The 17251-nt window shown below is 46.8% G+C and overlaps 1 protein-coding gene across 1 annotated transcript in view; it reads left to right on the top strand.

Moving 5' to 3' along the window:
* MBLAC2 (metallo-beta-lactamase domain containing 2) overlaps positions 1-14759 on the top strand; it is a 35447-nt gene extending 20688 nt beyond the window's left edge. Inside the window, exon 3 of the mRNA XM_029573413.1 lies at positions 14195-14759. Coding sequence (XP_029429273.1) covers positions 14195-14209 — 15 coding nt within the window. The 3' untranslated portion in view covers positions 14210-14759. The remainder of the gene's footprint in view (positions 1-14194) is intronic.
* The last annotated feature ends 2492 nt before the right edge of the window (positions 14760-17251 follow it).

Genomic DNA, 17251 nt, shown 5'->3' on the forward strand with positions numbered 1-17251 from the left:
GGAGTGGGGCCTCAGGCCAAAGAGAGCAGGGGAGCACAGCAGACAGCTGCATTGAGAAAAAGAGGGGCCAGGCTGGAGTCTGGGAGGCAGGTGAGAGCGGTGGTCCGCAGCCTTGCCACGTGGACTGCCAATCGTAACAATTTTGTGGATATTTGGAGTCTACAACTAACTGAAAAAGATTATATACATATTTCCAGAGCTTATAATTGCCAGTCCAGCTTGATTATTTTTTTGTAGATAGGATTAACTTTTTTTTTTTTTTTTTTTTAAGAGCAATTGGATGTAACTTGATCCATTAGAAATTTTGGATCATACCCCAGTTTGGCTAGGTTTTGAAGATTTTCAACAAGGAGCTGGGAAAAGAAATTAGATGGTTCCAGTTTATTTCATGCAAGACTGCATTAGGCTCCTTGGTTTTCCAAAGAATCTTCATTCTTAAAAAGGAAAATGTGTCAAGCAGAATGCAAGTAGTGAAAAAAATAAATATGAAAGTAGTAAAAATTATTATAGGTTTGTATCTTTGCATTATAGAAACCTATTTAGACAGGCAAAAAAGGCCTGTTTTGAACAGGTAGAATTCAGAATTCTCTAAACCAGCCTCAAGAGCTCTTTAGAATCACTAAAAAACTACTTGAAAAGCCTGGGAATAATTTGGATCCCTGTCCATTGGACTACAATCTACATCTACCTCCTTCCGCTCTGTCATCTTCTCTCAGACCTCGGCCTCAAATTCTACATCTATGCTGATGATGTTCAGATCATCATACCCCTCCACAAAACTATCTCCGCTACCCTATGCTACTGGGAGGAATGCCTTACCTCCATCAACTCTCTACTCTCCTCCCTACAGCTTGCCCTCAACGCCTCCAAAACCGAGCTCCTCCTCGTCCACAGCCATCAAACCTTTAAGCTCCTACCCCCTAACGACCCTAAGACCCTCTCCTTAACTGCTCAGCCCGCTGTCCGAAACCTCGGTGTCCTAATCGACCCCCTCCTGAATCTAAAAACTCACATCAGCTCCGTCCTGAAAGGAGGTTTTTACAAACTCAATATCATCAAAAAGCTCAAGCCTCTACTTCACACCCATGATCTTAAAACAGTTGTCCAAGCCACCCTCTCATCCAAGCTGGACTACTGCAACTCCCTATACCTTGGACTCCCTCACTCTACCATCAAACCCCTCCAGATACTTCAAAATGCCACGGCGAGACTCCTCAGCAACACATGCAGAACAGACCACATCACCCCAGTTCTTAAGGACCTCCACTGGCTCCCCATCTCATTCCGTATCCTTTTCAAAACCCTCACCATCGTTCACAAATCTATTTACAAGAGTGACTGCTCATGGCTCAGCGAACCTCTTCAACTCTCACAATCAGCACGTCCCACTAGAGCAAACCTCGCCTGTACCCTACAAGTCCCACCCCTCAAGAAGGCCCGCCTCTCCGCAACCAGGGACCGCGCTCTATCCATCGCTGGTCCAACCCAATGGAACGCCCTACCTGCCCACCTCCGCCTTGAGTCATGCCCCATGAAGTTCAGAAAAATGCTCAAAACCTGGCTTTTCCACCAGGCCTTTCCGGACTAGCCCCCCCTCCCCCCCCGCCCCCTCTATTCACCTTTGATTCCCCCACTCTTCACCTTGACCCCCCCTTTCCTTCTATGTAAATATGTTTATTCTCTTACCTTCCCTGAATTATTTTTTGTAAATATGTTATATATTATGTAGCATCATTTCCATTTTTTGTAAATATGTTCATATCCCTCTCCCCCCCCACCTTCTGTAGTTTCTCTAGCTTGATATTTGGCTCCTCCTCATAGCCCCTTTTCTATTGTTTATTGTTCTCTTGTTTCCCCACGCCCCGTTCGTTGTAATTTCTACCTTTCGTTATGATGTAAACCGATATGATGTGTATTTTAATGTCGGTATAAAAAAAGCCGTTAAATAAATAAATAAATAAATACAAAACAATGGCAGACTTCAGAAATTGGCTTATTGCAAGCCAGTTTAAGACATAAATCTGTCATAACCTAAGAGACTGCTTCCACAAAGCCAATGAGATATGTTTGACACCATCTAAAGTAGAGATATCACAGGTCCTTTCATCCCTTAAATCTTTATCTGCTCCTTATGATTCATGTCCATTCTGGATTGTTAGAAGTTGAAAACATATATTTGTGGAGCCCATTACAGATATAATAAATGAGCCCTTGATAGAGGGAGTAGTGCCTGCATCGCTTAAAAAAAACATAGTCCGTCTTCTTGTAAAACATTAATTGAATGTTGCTGCTAATCTAACTATAAGCTAATCTCAAATCTTCCAGCATTGACCAAGACAGTGGAGAACTGTGTTTTACACCAACTGCAAGATTATATATATGACTACCAAACCTTAGACACACATCAATGTGGTTTTAGGCCACATCATTGTCCTGAAACATTAAGAACATAAGAAATTGCCATGCTGGGGCAGACCAAGGGTCCATCAAGCCCAGCATCCTGTTTCCAACAGAGGCCAAACCAGGCCACAAGAACCTGGCAAATACTCAGAAAACTGGAAAACAAAAGAGCAGTAATGTTCATTCAACTTGATGTGTCCACAGTCTTAGATGCAATATCTCATAACTTCTTGATCTCGTAGAAGACATTGGTATTGGTGGATGTGTATCACTCACCCCCAACACCACTGGCTCCACTGCATGGCCTGTACTGCGCCTGACACTAAACATCGTCATGAGTGGCCAGGAATACTGCCGCATTGCTATCAGGCTGGCTTCCCCTAGGCGTGCACATGCCCAATTGACAGCCTCTTAAAGGGCTTGCAGCGGGAAATGCTCTGGCGGCGCCCTCTACTAACATCACTGGATCTCTTTACTTAAGCGAGCCCAGATTGGCTCTATGATGGCTTAGCAATGGGTCTCTTACTGCTAGTAGTGCGTGTTTTTTCTGCATCCTGATTGCCCTGAATTATTCTGCCTAACCTTCTCCAGCCTTGTAATCTCCAGCCTTGCCTCATCCAGCTTTGCCTTTTCCAACCTTGCCTCGTCCAGCCTTGCCTTCTCCAGCCTTATTTTATACAGCTTTGCCTTGTACAACCTGTCTTGACCAGCCTTGTCCCCTTCTTGTCTTGTCCAGTATCTTTGTATGCTTTTGTCTATTCTGGCCTGATCTCCTGGTGACCTCTTGCTTTGGAGCTAACCATGTTTACTTGCTGCCTGCCCCGACTCTTGGCCTGTCTTCGCATCTCCAGCTTGCTGCCTGTCTTGACTCTCACTCTCTCCTCCACCCTAGTGACTGACCCACCTAAGTTGGATGTGAGAGAGTTTGTCAGATGTACGTAATGGTCTTGTTTGGCAAGTGCAATAGCTTACTGGAAAGTGGTCAGCATGAATCTGAAATGTATGAAGTCTGCATGGGCACAAGATTTTAGCCAGAGACATTCTGCAGAGTGGGCGCAGGAACATAGGTAGTGAATTGTAGGGGTAAGCCATGGCTGGGGTTTATTGTGCATTCAGGATGGGTAAGAGGAGGGGGAAAAGTGTCTAAGGCTGAAGAGAGTATAGTGTTATAAGAAGAAACTGCTTCATCAACAGATTCAGACAAAGTTGTGGAGGAAAGGAGGGATGAAACAGCAGTGGAAAAGTTGCAAGGGTCAACAGCTTGGAGATTCCTAAAGGTGTAAATGGTGACTGGATGAGTCTGTGGGGGAGGGTGGTTTAATGTGAAAGTTATCAGGTGATGGTCTGAGATTGGAAGAACTAAGTGGCGAAGTCTGAGAGACAGCAGTTGGAAGCAAAGTCAGTGGCCATGCTGGTAAGTAGAGGTGGCAGAGCAGAGTCGGAGATCAAATGAAGAAATTAAAGAAAGAAGTTTTGAGGCATAAAAATTAGAGATGTCATCAACATGAAGGTTAAAGTCACCAAGGATAAGGGAAGGGAAAGATGGGTCAATGAAGATGGAAAGCCAGGAATCAAAGTCGTGAGAAAGGAGGAAGGAGATTTATAGAGGATCGAAAGATGACAGCTACCCAGAGAGGTAGTGGAGTGAATAGGCGGATGGAATGGGCTTCAAAGGAAAAAAAAAGAGTGGGATTGAGGTGGGAGAAGGGGTTGAAATCTGCAGAAGAGGAGGGATCGGCCCTGTCCATGATGCTTTTTAATATTTACATCCCTGGGGGGAGTTGTAAATTCTTTGGCGTACTCTTGAAGACTTACGCAGAAGGCATCCAATGATACAGACCCTTCAGTCACCTTATCTGTAATAACGAATTATATGAGAGAGGTAGGAAAATTGGTGCAAGAAAATAACTGATGTTGAACTTGAAAAATAATTAAGTAGTTTAGATAAGGAAAAATGGCATTCAAATAGATTTAGATAGTCTCATTTTAAATTATCAGGTTTATCCCTTCCTACCAGCAGCTCATAACCTTGATTTTATTACTGATGCAACTTTTACCATGTGGCCACAATTTAGTAGAATCTTAAAATCTGCTTTTGTATAGATTAAGACTTTAGCAGAGACTTAAATATTTACCAAGTAAGGAAAATTTCTGTACAGTGATGCAGGCTTTGGTATTGATGTTATTAGATTATTGTAATACACTTTATATTGGTTTACCCAAGGGGCATTTGTAGGCATTGCAATTAGTTCAAAATGACTCAGTGTCTTTGATAACAGGATATCAGATGGGGCGTATATTACCCCACAATTAAAAGTTTTTGTTATGCTCAGGCTTGTGAACCCTTGGGCCATCGGGAGGATGGTATACCTTAGGAGGAAGATCCATAGGTTCTCCCGTCGGGTGGCGAGGCAGTAACAGAAGACATGACCAGCTGACCCTCGGCACTGGAGACAGAGGCGACTGTGGAAGCAGACGAAGAGTCGTGACGTCGAGGAAAGGAACCGTGTCTTCGCCACTGGAAGCCCGCGGTCCCCCCAGGAGGAGCCCGTAGGGACCCGGACCACTGGGAATTAGGTGGACCTTTGAGAGGTCAAGGAGTCGAGCGTTCGGTGCAAGGGCTAACTGGAGCTTCACCCCTGGAAGCCCGTGGTCCCCCCGGGAGGAGCCCGTGGAGACCCAGGCCGCTGGGACTTAGGTGGGCCCTTGGAGACGATGGTCAAGAAGAAGTCCAAGGTCAAGTGCCAGAGGGTCGTCGCTTACCAGTCCGAGGTCACACACCGGGATCGCCGCTTGCCAGTATGAAGTCATACACCAGGAATCACCGCTTGCCAGTTCGAAGTCAGGAACCAGGAATCACCGCTAGCCAATCCGAAGTCAGGAACCAGGAACACCAAGACAAGACAGGAACAAGGATCTGGGACCCGGACCACTGGGAATTAGGTGGACCTTTGAGAGGTCAAGGAGTCGAGCGTTCGGTGCAAGGGCTGACTGGAGCTTTACCCCTGGAAGCCCGCGGTCCCCCCGGGAGGAGCCCTTGGAGACCCAGGCCGCTGGGACTTAGGTGGGCCCTTGGAGACGATGGTCAAGAAGAAGTCCAAGGTCAAGTGCCAGAGGGTCGTCGCTTACCAGTCTGAGGTCACACACCGGGATCGCCGCTTGCCAGTATGAAGTCATACACCAGGAATCACCGCTTGCCAGTTCGAAGTCAGGAACCAGGAATCACCGCTAGCCAATCCGAAGTCAGGAACCAGGAACACCAAGACAAGACAGGAACAAGGATCTGAAGTAGAAGAACTCACCGAAGCAAGCAGACCTGACTAACCCAAAAGTTGCCAAGTCAAGGAATGAGCAGAGGAAGCCTCCTTTTATACTTCCTCTGCTGTGGCTCATTGAAGACAGCTGGAAGTAGTTAAAAGGATCAGGTCCCTTTAAATCTAGTGAGGAGGCGCGGCCTCGCGCCTAAGATGGTGGCGGCCATCTTGGATTCTGGCCACGGGGGAGAAGTGCAGGAGGAGCAGGGACAGCTCCCAGCCCTGTGGTCACCCCGGGGGCCTGCACCGACGCGCAGGAACAACGGCACTGAACCATGGCTCTACACCTGGTGCTTGCCGCGGTGGGTCGCCGTCGTGGTCAGGTAGGGGAGCATGCTGGAAGGCCATGATAACACCAGAGGCTTCAAGAGGGAAACATGGAACATGTTGTGTATCTTGAGAGAAGGTGGAAGACGGAGCTGATATGAAACGGCACCAACCTGTCGGATGATAGGTAATGGCCCAATAAATCGCGGGGCCAGTCGCACTGATGGCAGGTTCAGGCGGATGAACTGTGTGCTCAGCCATACCTTTTGGCCCGGCCTGAGAGGCGGGTATGGTCTTCTTCGCTGATCGGCATACCTTTTTGCTGCCTGACTGGCTTTGATAAGTGCGCGTTGTTTGGAGGTCCACAGGCGGTGTAACTCGTCTGCCGAGAGTTGAGCTACCAGGGATGTAACTGAAATGGGAACTGGCAGCGGCAGGCATGGCTGCTTCCCATACACTATCTGGAATGGCGAGGATCCGGTAGTCATGGAGAGATGAGAATTAAGTGCAAATTCTGCCCAGGGTAGCAGGCTAGCCCAGTCATCCTGTTTCTCATTGACGTAAATACGGAGGAACTGCTTTAAGGTTTGGTTCGTCCTCTCCGCAAGGCCATTGGTCTGTGGGTGGTAAGCAGACGTATAGTCTAAGGTAACGTCGAACTTCTGGCAGAGGGCCCTCCAAAACCTGGCAGTAAATTGAGGCTCTCGATCTGAAAGGATACTTCTAGGTAGGCCATTTAGTCTGAAGATGTGCTGGGCGAACAGCAGGGCCAGCTGTGGTGCGGACGGCAATCCTAGGAGCGGCACAAAGTGTGCCATTTTACTAAACCGGTCGACGACCACCCATATGGCCGTGTTGCCACTGGATGGTGGCATATCGATCACGAAGTCGGTTGCAACATGAGTCCACGGTTCCGAAGGCGCTGGTAAAGGCTGAAGCAAGCCCGGGGTTGAACCGGGGAATCCTCTAGTGGCACGCACATGACTGGCAGGACTCTACGTAAGCCTGGATGTCTTTGTTGACCTTTGGCCACCAGTAGTATCGGCGCAGGGTCTGTAAGGTCTGGGATTGTCCTGGATGACCGGAACAATGGGAATCGTGAGCTCACGCCAGGACTTGTTTCCGCAAGTGCAGCGGGACCAGAGTATTCCCGGGAGGGATGGTCGTGGTGGCAGACAGAAGGATGCGTGACGGCTCGATGATGAACTGCGGTTCATCAGAATTCTCCGAAGACTGGAATACACATGACCGGGCGTCGGCCTTGATATTCTTCCCGGCAGGTCTGTAACGGAGAATAAAATTAAATCGGGTGAAGAACAGGGCCCAACGTGCCTGCCGTGGGTTGAGTCATTGTGCCTGATGCAGGTACTCTAGGTTTTTATGGTCTGTGTAGACCGTAAACTGGTGTTGTGTCCCCTCTAGCCAGGGGCGCCACTCTTCCAAGGCTACCTTAATAGCTAAGAGCTCCTTGTCGCCTATGGCGTAGTTCCTCTCTGCTGGAGAGAATTGACGGGAGAGGAAGGCACACGGACGCAACTTATGACCTTCGGAAGTCTGGCTCAGAACGGCCCCTACGTCTTCTGAGGACGCGTCCACCTCGATGACAAACGGACCCTGTGGAGCCGGATGCCGAGGCACAGTTGTTGCAGGAACGACTCCTTGAGGCGACGAAAGGCGGCCTCCGCTTCCGGAGGCCAATTCTTGGGGTCCGCGCCTTTCCGGGTCAGGGCTATCATCGGGGCAACGATGGACGCATAGTGAGGAATAAAAGATCGATAGTAGTTTGCGAAGCCCAAAAACCTTTGGAGTGCTTTTAGTCCTGATGGCTATGGCCATTCCCGAATGGCTTTCAGCTTCTGGGGGTCCATACGGAATCCCTCACTGGAGACTATGTACCCCAGAAAGGGAAGGGTCTCCTACTCAAAAAGGCACTTTTCAAGCTTCGCATACAATTTATGTTCTCTGAGGAGTTGCAAAACTTGGACGACGTGCTGACAGTGAGCAGTCAGAGTATCTGAGAATATCAAAATGTCGTCCAAGTATACGACCACACACTGATACAAGAGATCGCGGAGCATCTCATTCATGGTGTTCTGGAACACCGCTGGAGCATTACAAAGCCCGAACGGCATCACTAAATACTCATAGTGGCCGTCTCGAGTGTTGAAGGCCGTCTTCCATTCATCACCCTCCTTGATGCGGATCAGATTGTAGGTTCCTCAGAAATCCAACTTGGAGAAGATCCTCACACCTTTCAGCCAATCGAAGAGCTCAGAGATGAAGGGCAAGGGGTAACGGTCCTTGACCGTTATGGCATTCAGGCCCTGGTAGTCAATGCAAGGGTGAAGGCTTCCGTCCTTCTTTCTGATGAAGAAGAACCCAGCCCCTGCTGGGGACCTTGACTTCTGAATGAAGCCCCTCTCCAGGTTCTCTTTGATGTACTCTGTCATGGCCTGCGTCTCTGCAGGCGAGAGGGCATAGGCGCGCCCCCGAGGAGGCTCAGTGCCAGGGAGGAGGTTGATGGCGCAATCGAACGATCGATGGGGTGGAAGTATCTCGGCTCTTTGTTTTGAGAACACATCCGCGTACGAGGCATAGGGGGCCGGCAGGCCTGGAAGACTGGTGGAGGTAATGGAACATGAGACTGGGATCACTGTTTGGAGGCAATTGCCATGACAGTTTGGCCCCAGTGAGATAGTTGCAGTGTCTTCCAGTTGAACTGGGGAGCGTGCTCTTGGAGCCAGGGAAGGCCCAGGATGACCGGATGTATGGAATACTCCAAAACATAGAACGGCATCTGCTCTTGATGAAGGACCCCAGATCTCAGCTGGACGGGAACCGTGGTGTGTGTCACACGTTCCGGAAGAGGTTTCCCTTGGATCGAGGAGATGACCAAAGGAACTGGAAGACGAACTTGTGGGATCTTTAAGTGTTCCACCAGGTTTTTCACAATGAAATTGCTGCCGGCGCTGAAGTCCACCAGGGCTAACGTGTGGAACTCCCCATCCGTAGAGGTTAACGCCACTGGCAGTGTTAGTGGAGGTGCAGGTGAAGTACGGCCCAGGAAGAGACCTCCTTCAGGTCCTAGGCCCGGGAGTTTCCTGACCGCGTTGGGCATGCGGCTATTTGATGGCCGGCTGCTCCACAGTAAAAACAAAGTCCTTCCTTCATTCGCCGCCGGTGCTCTTGTGGAGAGACGCTCCCATGGCCCAACTCCATGGGCTCCTCGGCGGGTGTTCGAAGGACTCCTGATGCGCCCTTGGGGGAAGGCGAGGGCCTTCTCGCTGCCTTTACTTCTGGAAGGCGAAACCGCATACGAAGATCCACTCGATTGGCTAATTCTATCATGCCATCGAGGTCGTCCGGAAGTTCCTTCTCTGCTAATTCATTCTGGAGGCGCGAGGCTAGCCCTTCCAAGAAGATCCCATGAAGGCAATCCTCTCTCCAATTTAGCTCTGCGGCTAGGGTGCAGAATTCTGTTGCATATTCGGCCACTGTCTGAGTACCCTGTCGCAACCAAAGCAATTCCAAGACCGCAGTGGGTTTACGGACAGGCTCATCAAATATCTGTCTGAAAGCGGATAGAAACTGGTTCAAGTTTCCAAACACCGGGTCTCTTCTCTCCCATAGGTGAGAGGCCCAGATCAAAGGCTTCCTGTTGAGCAGGGACATAATGTAGCTGGTTTTGACCAGGTCACTAGGAAATTGAGCAGGCAACAAGGAAAAATGGACTTGACACTGGCCAAGGAATCCCCGACACAACTTCGCGTCTCCCGCGTATCGAGAGGGTGCCGGGAGTTGTGTGGGAGTTGCTTGTCCAAGACTGCCCACGGTGGCCTGCACGGGGCCCTGAGGAGTAGAGCAGCCCCCCGGAGCCACAGGCGGGGACATCAGAGTGGGGTTCATGGTCCCTAACGCTTCAATGCGTTGGTTCAGGCCCTTCACTGCAGAGACAAGGGCATCCAGGGTCTTTTGTTGGTCCATCAGGTGCTGGGCCATTCCCGGAATGGCCTGGTGGGCTGGATATCTCCGCCGGGTTCATGGACTTGGCAATCTGTTATGCTCAGGCTTGTGAACCCTTGGGCCAACGGGAGGATGGTATACCTTAGGAGGAAGATCCGTAGGTTCTCCCATCAGGTGGCGAGGCAGGAACAGAAGACGTGACCAGCTGGCCCTCGGCACTGGAGACAGAGGCGACTGTGGAAGCAGACGAAGAGTCGTGACGTCAAGGAAAGGAACTATGTCTTCGCCACTGGAAGCCCGCGGTCCCCCCAGGAGGAGCCCGTAGGGACCCGGACCGCTGGGTCTTAGGTGGACCTTTGAGAGGTCAAGGAGTCGAGCGTTCGGTGCAAGGGCTGACTGGAGCTTCACCCCTGGAAACCCGCGGTCCCCCCAGGAGGAGCCTATGGGGATCCGGGCCGCTGGAACTTAGGTGGGCCCTTGGAGACGATGGTCAAGAAGAAGTCCAAGGTCAAGTGCCAGAGGGTCGTCGCTTACCAGTCCGAGGTCACACACCAAGGGATCGTCGCTTGCCAGTCCGAAGTCACACACCAGGAATCATCGCTTGCCAGTCCGAAGTCACACAGCAGGAATCACTGCTAGCCAATCCGAAGTCAGGAACCAGGAATCACCGCTAGCCAATCCGAAGTCAGGAACCAGGAACAGCAAGACAAGACAGGAACAAGGATCCGAAGTAGAAGAACTCACCGAAGCAAGCAGACCTGACTAACCCAAAAGTTGCCAAGTCAAGGAATGAGCAGAGGAAGCCTCCTTTTATACTTCCTCTGCTCTGGCTCATTGAAGACAGCTGGAAGTAGTTAAAGGGATCAGGTCCCTTTAAATCTAGTGAGGAGGCGCGGCCTCGCGCCTAAGATGGTGGCGGCCATCTTGGATTCCGGCCGCTGGGGAGAAGCTGTTAGATGCCGCGCAGGAGGAGCAGGGACGGCTCCCAGCCCTATGGTCACCCCGGGGGCCCGCACCGACGAGCGGGAACAACGGCACCGGACCATGGCTCTATACCTGGTGCTTGCCGCGGTGGGTCGCCGTCGCGGTCAGGTAGGGGGGCGAACCTGCGGACGGCCGCAGGCGCAGAACACAACAGTTTTGCATTGGCTCCCAGTCATATGGAGAACAAAATATAAAATATTGATAATATCATATAAAGTATTACAAGAACATGATCCTCGTTATTTAAAGGATATTATACAATTTTATCATTCTGTAAAACCATTGCAATCTGTGTCCAAAAAGCACCTGACAATTCCAATTCTTATGGTTGCAGATTAATCAAAATCTGCCTTTTCCATGCTAGGTCCCTAAGAAGTAGATTTTATGAGCCGCACACGGGCGCACGCACATGGATGCAACAATTTTAATCACAAAACAAAGGAGAGAGGAGACTCAACTCACTCAGTAAATCTAACGAACAATTTATCAAAAGATTTTTATACAACAATTAATTACCCAACAAATGACAATATCATCAAGATTGTTGCTCTAATGGTATAATCTGCAGCCTCTCGCCACGCAATGGGCCGCAGGCTGTTAACAGCTTACAGAGCTTCCTTTTTATAATCATTTATTGTCATTTGTCCACCCACCAAATACCTTTATTCAAACCAATTCTATAACCATATAAATTTTTAAATTTTTGAATATTCAACCTTACTTAGAACTAAACGTTCTTTAAATGTCAAATTCAAAAAATTGAATACTTAGCCGTAAATGTTTTCAATCAAGCAGCTACAGTGCATCGCTGTTCAACCATCCCAACATGAATCCCAACATGAATCATGTTTCAACATGATTCATGTTGGGATGGTTAAATTGAACAGCGATGCACTGTAGCTGCTTGATTGAAAACATTTACGGCTAAGTATTCTATTTTTTGAATTTGACATATAAAGAACGTTTATTTCTAAGTAAGGTTGAATATTCAAAAATTTAAAAATTTATATGGTTATAGAATTGGTTTGAATAAAGGTATTTGGTGGGTGGACAAATGACAATAAATGATTATAAAAAGGAAGCTCTGTAAGCTGATAACAGCCTGCGGCCCATTGCGTGGCGAGAGGCTGCAGATTATACCATTAGAGCAACAATCTTGATGATATTGTCATTTGTTGGGTAATTAATTGTTGTATAAAAATCTTTTGATAAATTGTTCATTAGATTTACTGAGTGAGTTGAGTCTCCTCTCTCCTTTGTTTGTGATTAATTCAGGAGAGGTAGTTGCTTGCAACAATTTTAAAACATAATACGCATATATGCATGTGTGTTTTAAAATCGGCTATTCACACGGACATGTGCGCACAATTTTATATTGTCGTGCGATCGTGCGTGCAATTGCCGTCGTGCTCGTGTAAGTGGGGGCATTTTACTAGACACACGCCCTGAGGCAATTATCTCTATTCCCAGTTTGTCCCCAGTTTGCCGCAGTAAAGGAAAGGATTTCCTAACACGCCTAGCTAACTAGCCTCTCTTTTACCCTATTAGGCCCGAGCCTGATAACCCCACTGACTACCCTATTTTTCTTTGCTTTACAACTTATATGTCGCCCACAGCAGAAATAAAGTTATGTGGTAAGGGACCCTAGTATGTAATTGTGCATGTAATGACATAGACACAGACTTCATTGTGCAGTTCCGGCCTGCCCAATGCCCACACGCCGCTCCTTTTGGAAAAAATTATTTTTGTGTGCTTGCCTGTGTGGGTCTTAAAATCCGCAAGTCACATGCATATCTCCCAACTTTGGCGCATGTAGGGCTTTTAAAATTGACCAGAAATAGCAATAGAGTAATATTATATGGTTGCTTAATATGCATGCTTTTAACTTTAACCCACCTAGAACAATTGCTGTTGCAGTAGACAGGCTATACATTTTTAAATGAATTAAATATTTGTACAAAGATAAAAAATGTTGTGATTATATTTTCCAAAAATGTGAGGAGTACATCACCTTTAATAATCAAAATTCTCCAATATTGTTTTGGGAAATGATTAAAGTAGTTTTATAACAGCCTATATAGTGTAAAGGAACAAAAGGATATAGCAAGACAGATTTTAGTTCTGGAAACATAGGATAAAGCCAATTATGGAATGGTTTCTTCTAACAGAAATAAAGCAAAATTGCTAGACTTTCAGACTGCATTAAATATCTTAATATGTCAGAGTACAAAAAAAAGATTTGCAATATTATCAATATAAAATGTTTGCATATGAAAATAATTCAGAGAGGATGTTGGCTAATGTAACTAGGTCTTGGATGAGTCCCAAATATATTAAGGCCTTAAAAAATGGAAAAGTCAATATTGTGAATTCAAATGAGAATTGAGAAATGTTCAGGCTATTTTATGAGGGTCTTTACAAGACTGAGCCAGTAGATCAAGCTGAGCTACAAAATTACCTGAATGTCTTTAACTTGCCTAGGATCACAGATGAGCAACTGTAAAAGTTAAATGCTTCTATTAGATCAGAGGAGCTACAATATGGGATTACTCAGGCCAAAATGAACAAAGTGCCTGGATCAAATCGACTTCCAGGAGAATTTTACAAAATATTTATTAGCAAGTTTATTTCCCTTTAGGAAGTATATATGAGGAATTTATCCCCAATGAAAATGTTCATATGGTGCAAACAAGGCAATAAGTGCTTTCAAAGCCTAAATTTTCAAAGTGCTGCCCACGCAAAATTGTTGTCTTACGCACGTTTGTAATGCCGGCGCATGTGCATGTAATTTTGCGTAGCCGGTAGTTGTGCATGTCAAAAAGGGACCTGTCTGGGGGAACACTAGACCTATGTGCATTTGACATATTTTATAAGGGACGTGCATATAAGGGACATGTGTATATTTGCTACTGCATGTATACAGGAGCGAGTGCTAACTTTCTGGTTTGCTCGGGTGTTTTCTATTGGTTTGGCTGCTTGCTCTGGGTCACTGGTTGCAGGAGCAAGGCAGAAGGTGGGAGGGAGTGTTTCTGGGACTTACTGGTGCTAATTGGGAAAGTGTCAGCTAATAGCACATGGCTAGCAGGTTTACAATGTGGGTTTTAAAGGGCTAAGGAAGGGAATCTGATTTTCATGTATGCACTGGTACTTTAAGTATAACAGAGGGAAGAGACAGGAACAGGAGGTAAGAAATAAGTATTGTACCAACTGCTATTGAGGGGGATATTCATATTTTGTGTTTCTTTTCAACATTATGATTACAATAGATGCATGGGTACTGAGATCAATACAGCTCAGAAGAAAAAGAAAGAAGAGAAGAAGAATGCAGAAGAGGAGGTACCCCTTACACAGAGTTTACAGGACTCGGGCAAAGTTTCTGGATCTGTCCGAGGAGGAAGTAATGTGCAGGTTCAGATTTAACAAGGAAACCATACTGTACTTATGCCAACTGTTACGAGCCTGAACTGCAATCTACCATCCAAAGGGGCTATGCCTTGCCAATACACATCAAGGTCACTATCACCCTGGCCTTTTTTGTCATGGGCACCTTCCAAACCCCTCTAGAGATCACATCTTGAATCACTCAGTCTGCCACCTCAAGATGTCTACAGCAAGTCCTGGCTGCCTTGCTCAGGAAAACCCAGCACTTTATCTTCTTCCCCTCCTGAGGAAGGCCATCAAGAGAATGCATAAGAGGAGAAAGAGCATCTGACTCAGGATGAATTGCAGGAAATATATTGCTTGAGTAAAAGGCAGGCTATACAACAAAGGAGCACTCTCATTGAAAGATATTTCAGAAAGTGATAATGCATTTATTTACAAAAAAGTGCAGCAAAATAAAGGATAACAAAGTAAAGCATCACTTCCTTGGCAGCCTCTTTTTCTGGCTTCAGGAAGCTTAGGCTGCCCCAACCTGGAGCTCCTGCGCGTGGACTCCTGCCACTGCTCTCGCTGTCCTCAGAGGGCAAAAGAGGTTGTGGTAGTTCAGGTTCATGGCTGCAGGAAGATACAGCCGGAGGCAGCAGTGGCTGTGGTGGTGCTAGTGGTGAAAGCTTGACAGGTTATGCAGGCAGGGGTGCTACTTGCGGAGGTGCTATCCAAGGATAGCCTGGTGCAGGTTGAGGTGCAGGTGGCTGGGGCACAGTGGAATCTTCAGCTCGGGCAGGTGCCATCCATGGGTATGGTGGCCCATAAGGTGGAGGGTCCTGCATCCAGGGCACCATAAAAGACCATGGAGCCACTAGTGGCTATGGCTACAAGGGGGGCATCTGCTGCAGCATCTCTCTCCACATTGAAGTTTGCTCATCTGTTGCCTGGCAAAGGTCCCATTTGCCTGCTGAATCCCCTGCCCTTCCTCCCTGATGGCATCATGAAGGCCTTGTGCTTCCTCCCTGATGGTATCACGGAGGCCTTCTGCTTCCTGCCTCACCACATCATGCAAGCCTGAGATAACCTTCAAGAGGCTTGTGCTTTTCTGTATTATCTGCCTCTCAGCCTGACTGGCAACCATTTTAGGTTCGGGCTGTTCAGATGCACTGCTGTCCTGTGGGTGAGCTTGTAGTAGATCAGCCAGTGTGTCCTCCAGCTCCTCTTCCTGACGCTGCTGCTCCTCTTCCTTCTCAGGCTGTTGCAGCTCCTCACAGGCTCCCTCTCCCTCCTCTGAGTTGTCAGGGATTACCTACAGGTGCCGGTACTGCCTTTGGGGCTGTCTAGGTGCAGGTCCTGCTTGCTCATCTTCTGGCTCCTCTAGAAAAAGAAATAGGTAAATGTCAAACACTGCATTCGGTGTTTTGTATACTTTGATTCATATGCCCTGCATGCTCCACTAGATAGGCCTAATTATTAGTCCTTTGGTACAGAGCTATAAATACCATAGCATTCAATATTGCCCCTACCCTGATTTACACTCCAGGTGGGAGTCCCTGAGGCAGAAGAAGGGCTTAATCCAGGCTGCAGAGCGCTTGGGTATTATGAATTTCTAAGAAGACAGAGCTTAAGTGTGCTCTACATATTTGGGTCACAGTCTACCACTGACATAAAGACAAGGCCCTGTCTTTTTAAGAGTAATGAAAGGGGAGGGAAGCAGAGAAAGTCACAAAGACACCCCAAATGTAATTTCCACTGCTGGGACACAAGACACAGTCAGGATGGACTTCTGGAGTCACCGTGTAGGACAGTTACTTGGTGAGGGATGCATTCACTGTTAGCTGATCCCACCCCACACCATGGAGGCTAAACAATTGCACATCCCAAGCCTTGAGGAACACATGGTTAGGAGATAGAAAACCAATACATCCTAACTTGTTTAAATCTTGGGGCCCTGCTTGTACCTGCACACATATTTTACACACTCATGCTTTAAACACCCATCCTGTTTTTGCATGTTGCTTTGTAAGGATGCCTTTTCCCTTAAATTGTAGGTAAGCACAGTAAAGACACACAATAGATGTTACTTCTGCCATTGGTATAGCAGGTTATTTTTGTGCCCACATATGTTTGCTATCCCTTGGGGAACATTGATGGGGAAACTGACAGAGGAGATAGCCCCAACAAAGAACATTCCTTATGCTCCTTAATATTCAGGCTATGCAACAATGCATTAAACATTTTGCCATTAAAAAAACAAAACAATTGTATTATAGCTGACAGCATATCTTCGTACACAACAGAAAGACCACTGCACCGTTTCACATGATGAGTGAAATCAACAAAGCCGCAGCAGATATAAGGAGTATGCTGTCTTTTTTTTATTTATATTTTATTAATTTATATAATTATCATGACATATACAGTCATAAACAATTCAGATATCTATTGACATAAAGATACATCACTATTATCAATCGACTTTCGTCTTAACAAGGGAAAAATATTTGAACTTAGATATCTTAGTTACCATGAAATCTAACAGATATCCAACTTCCAATATGGAGCAAATTTAAGGAAATATGTTAAACAAAAATTGAAAGTGTAAGCTTCTCATCTTTCTAAAATCGACAACTAATTCTCAATCGACTTTATTCCCCAATATCTTTTTTGCTTCTAAAAAAGATTTCAGATCGTCTGGCTCATAATATATATACCTATTATTTTCATACCTAACTAAGCATTTGCATGGATATCTAACTAACAAATGGGCTCCCACGTGTTCAGCAAGTGCTTTCATGTCTAAAACCTGCTTCCGTCTAATTTGTGTCGCTCTTGTTATGTCTGGAAAAATCCAGATTTGATGATCATGAAATTTTACTAATCTATTTCTAAGGAACAATCTTAGAACAGTATCCCTATCGGAGGGGAATACAAATTTATCCAAGGCCATCCCT

This window comes from Rhinatrema bivittatum, chromosome 1 (genome assembly GCF_901001135.1).
Source record: "Rhinatrema bivittatum chromosome 1, aRhiBiv1.1, whole genome shotgun sequence".
NCBI lineage: Eukaryota > Metazoa > Chordata > Amphibia > Gymnophiona > Rhinatrematidae > Rhinatrema > Rhinatrema bivittatum.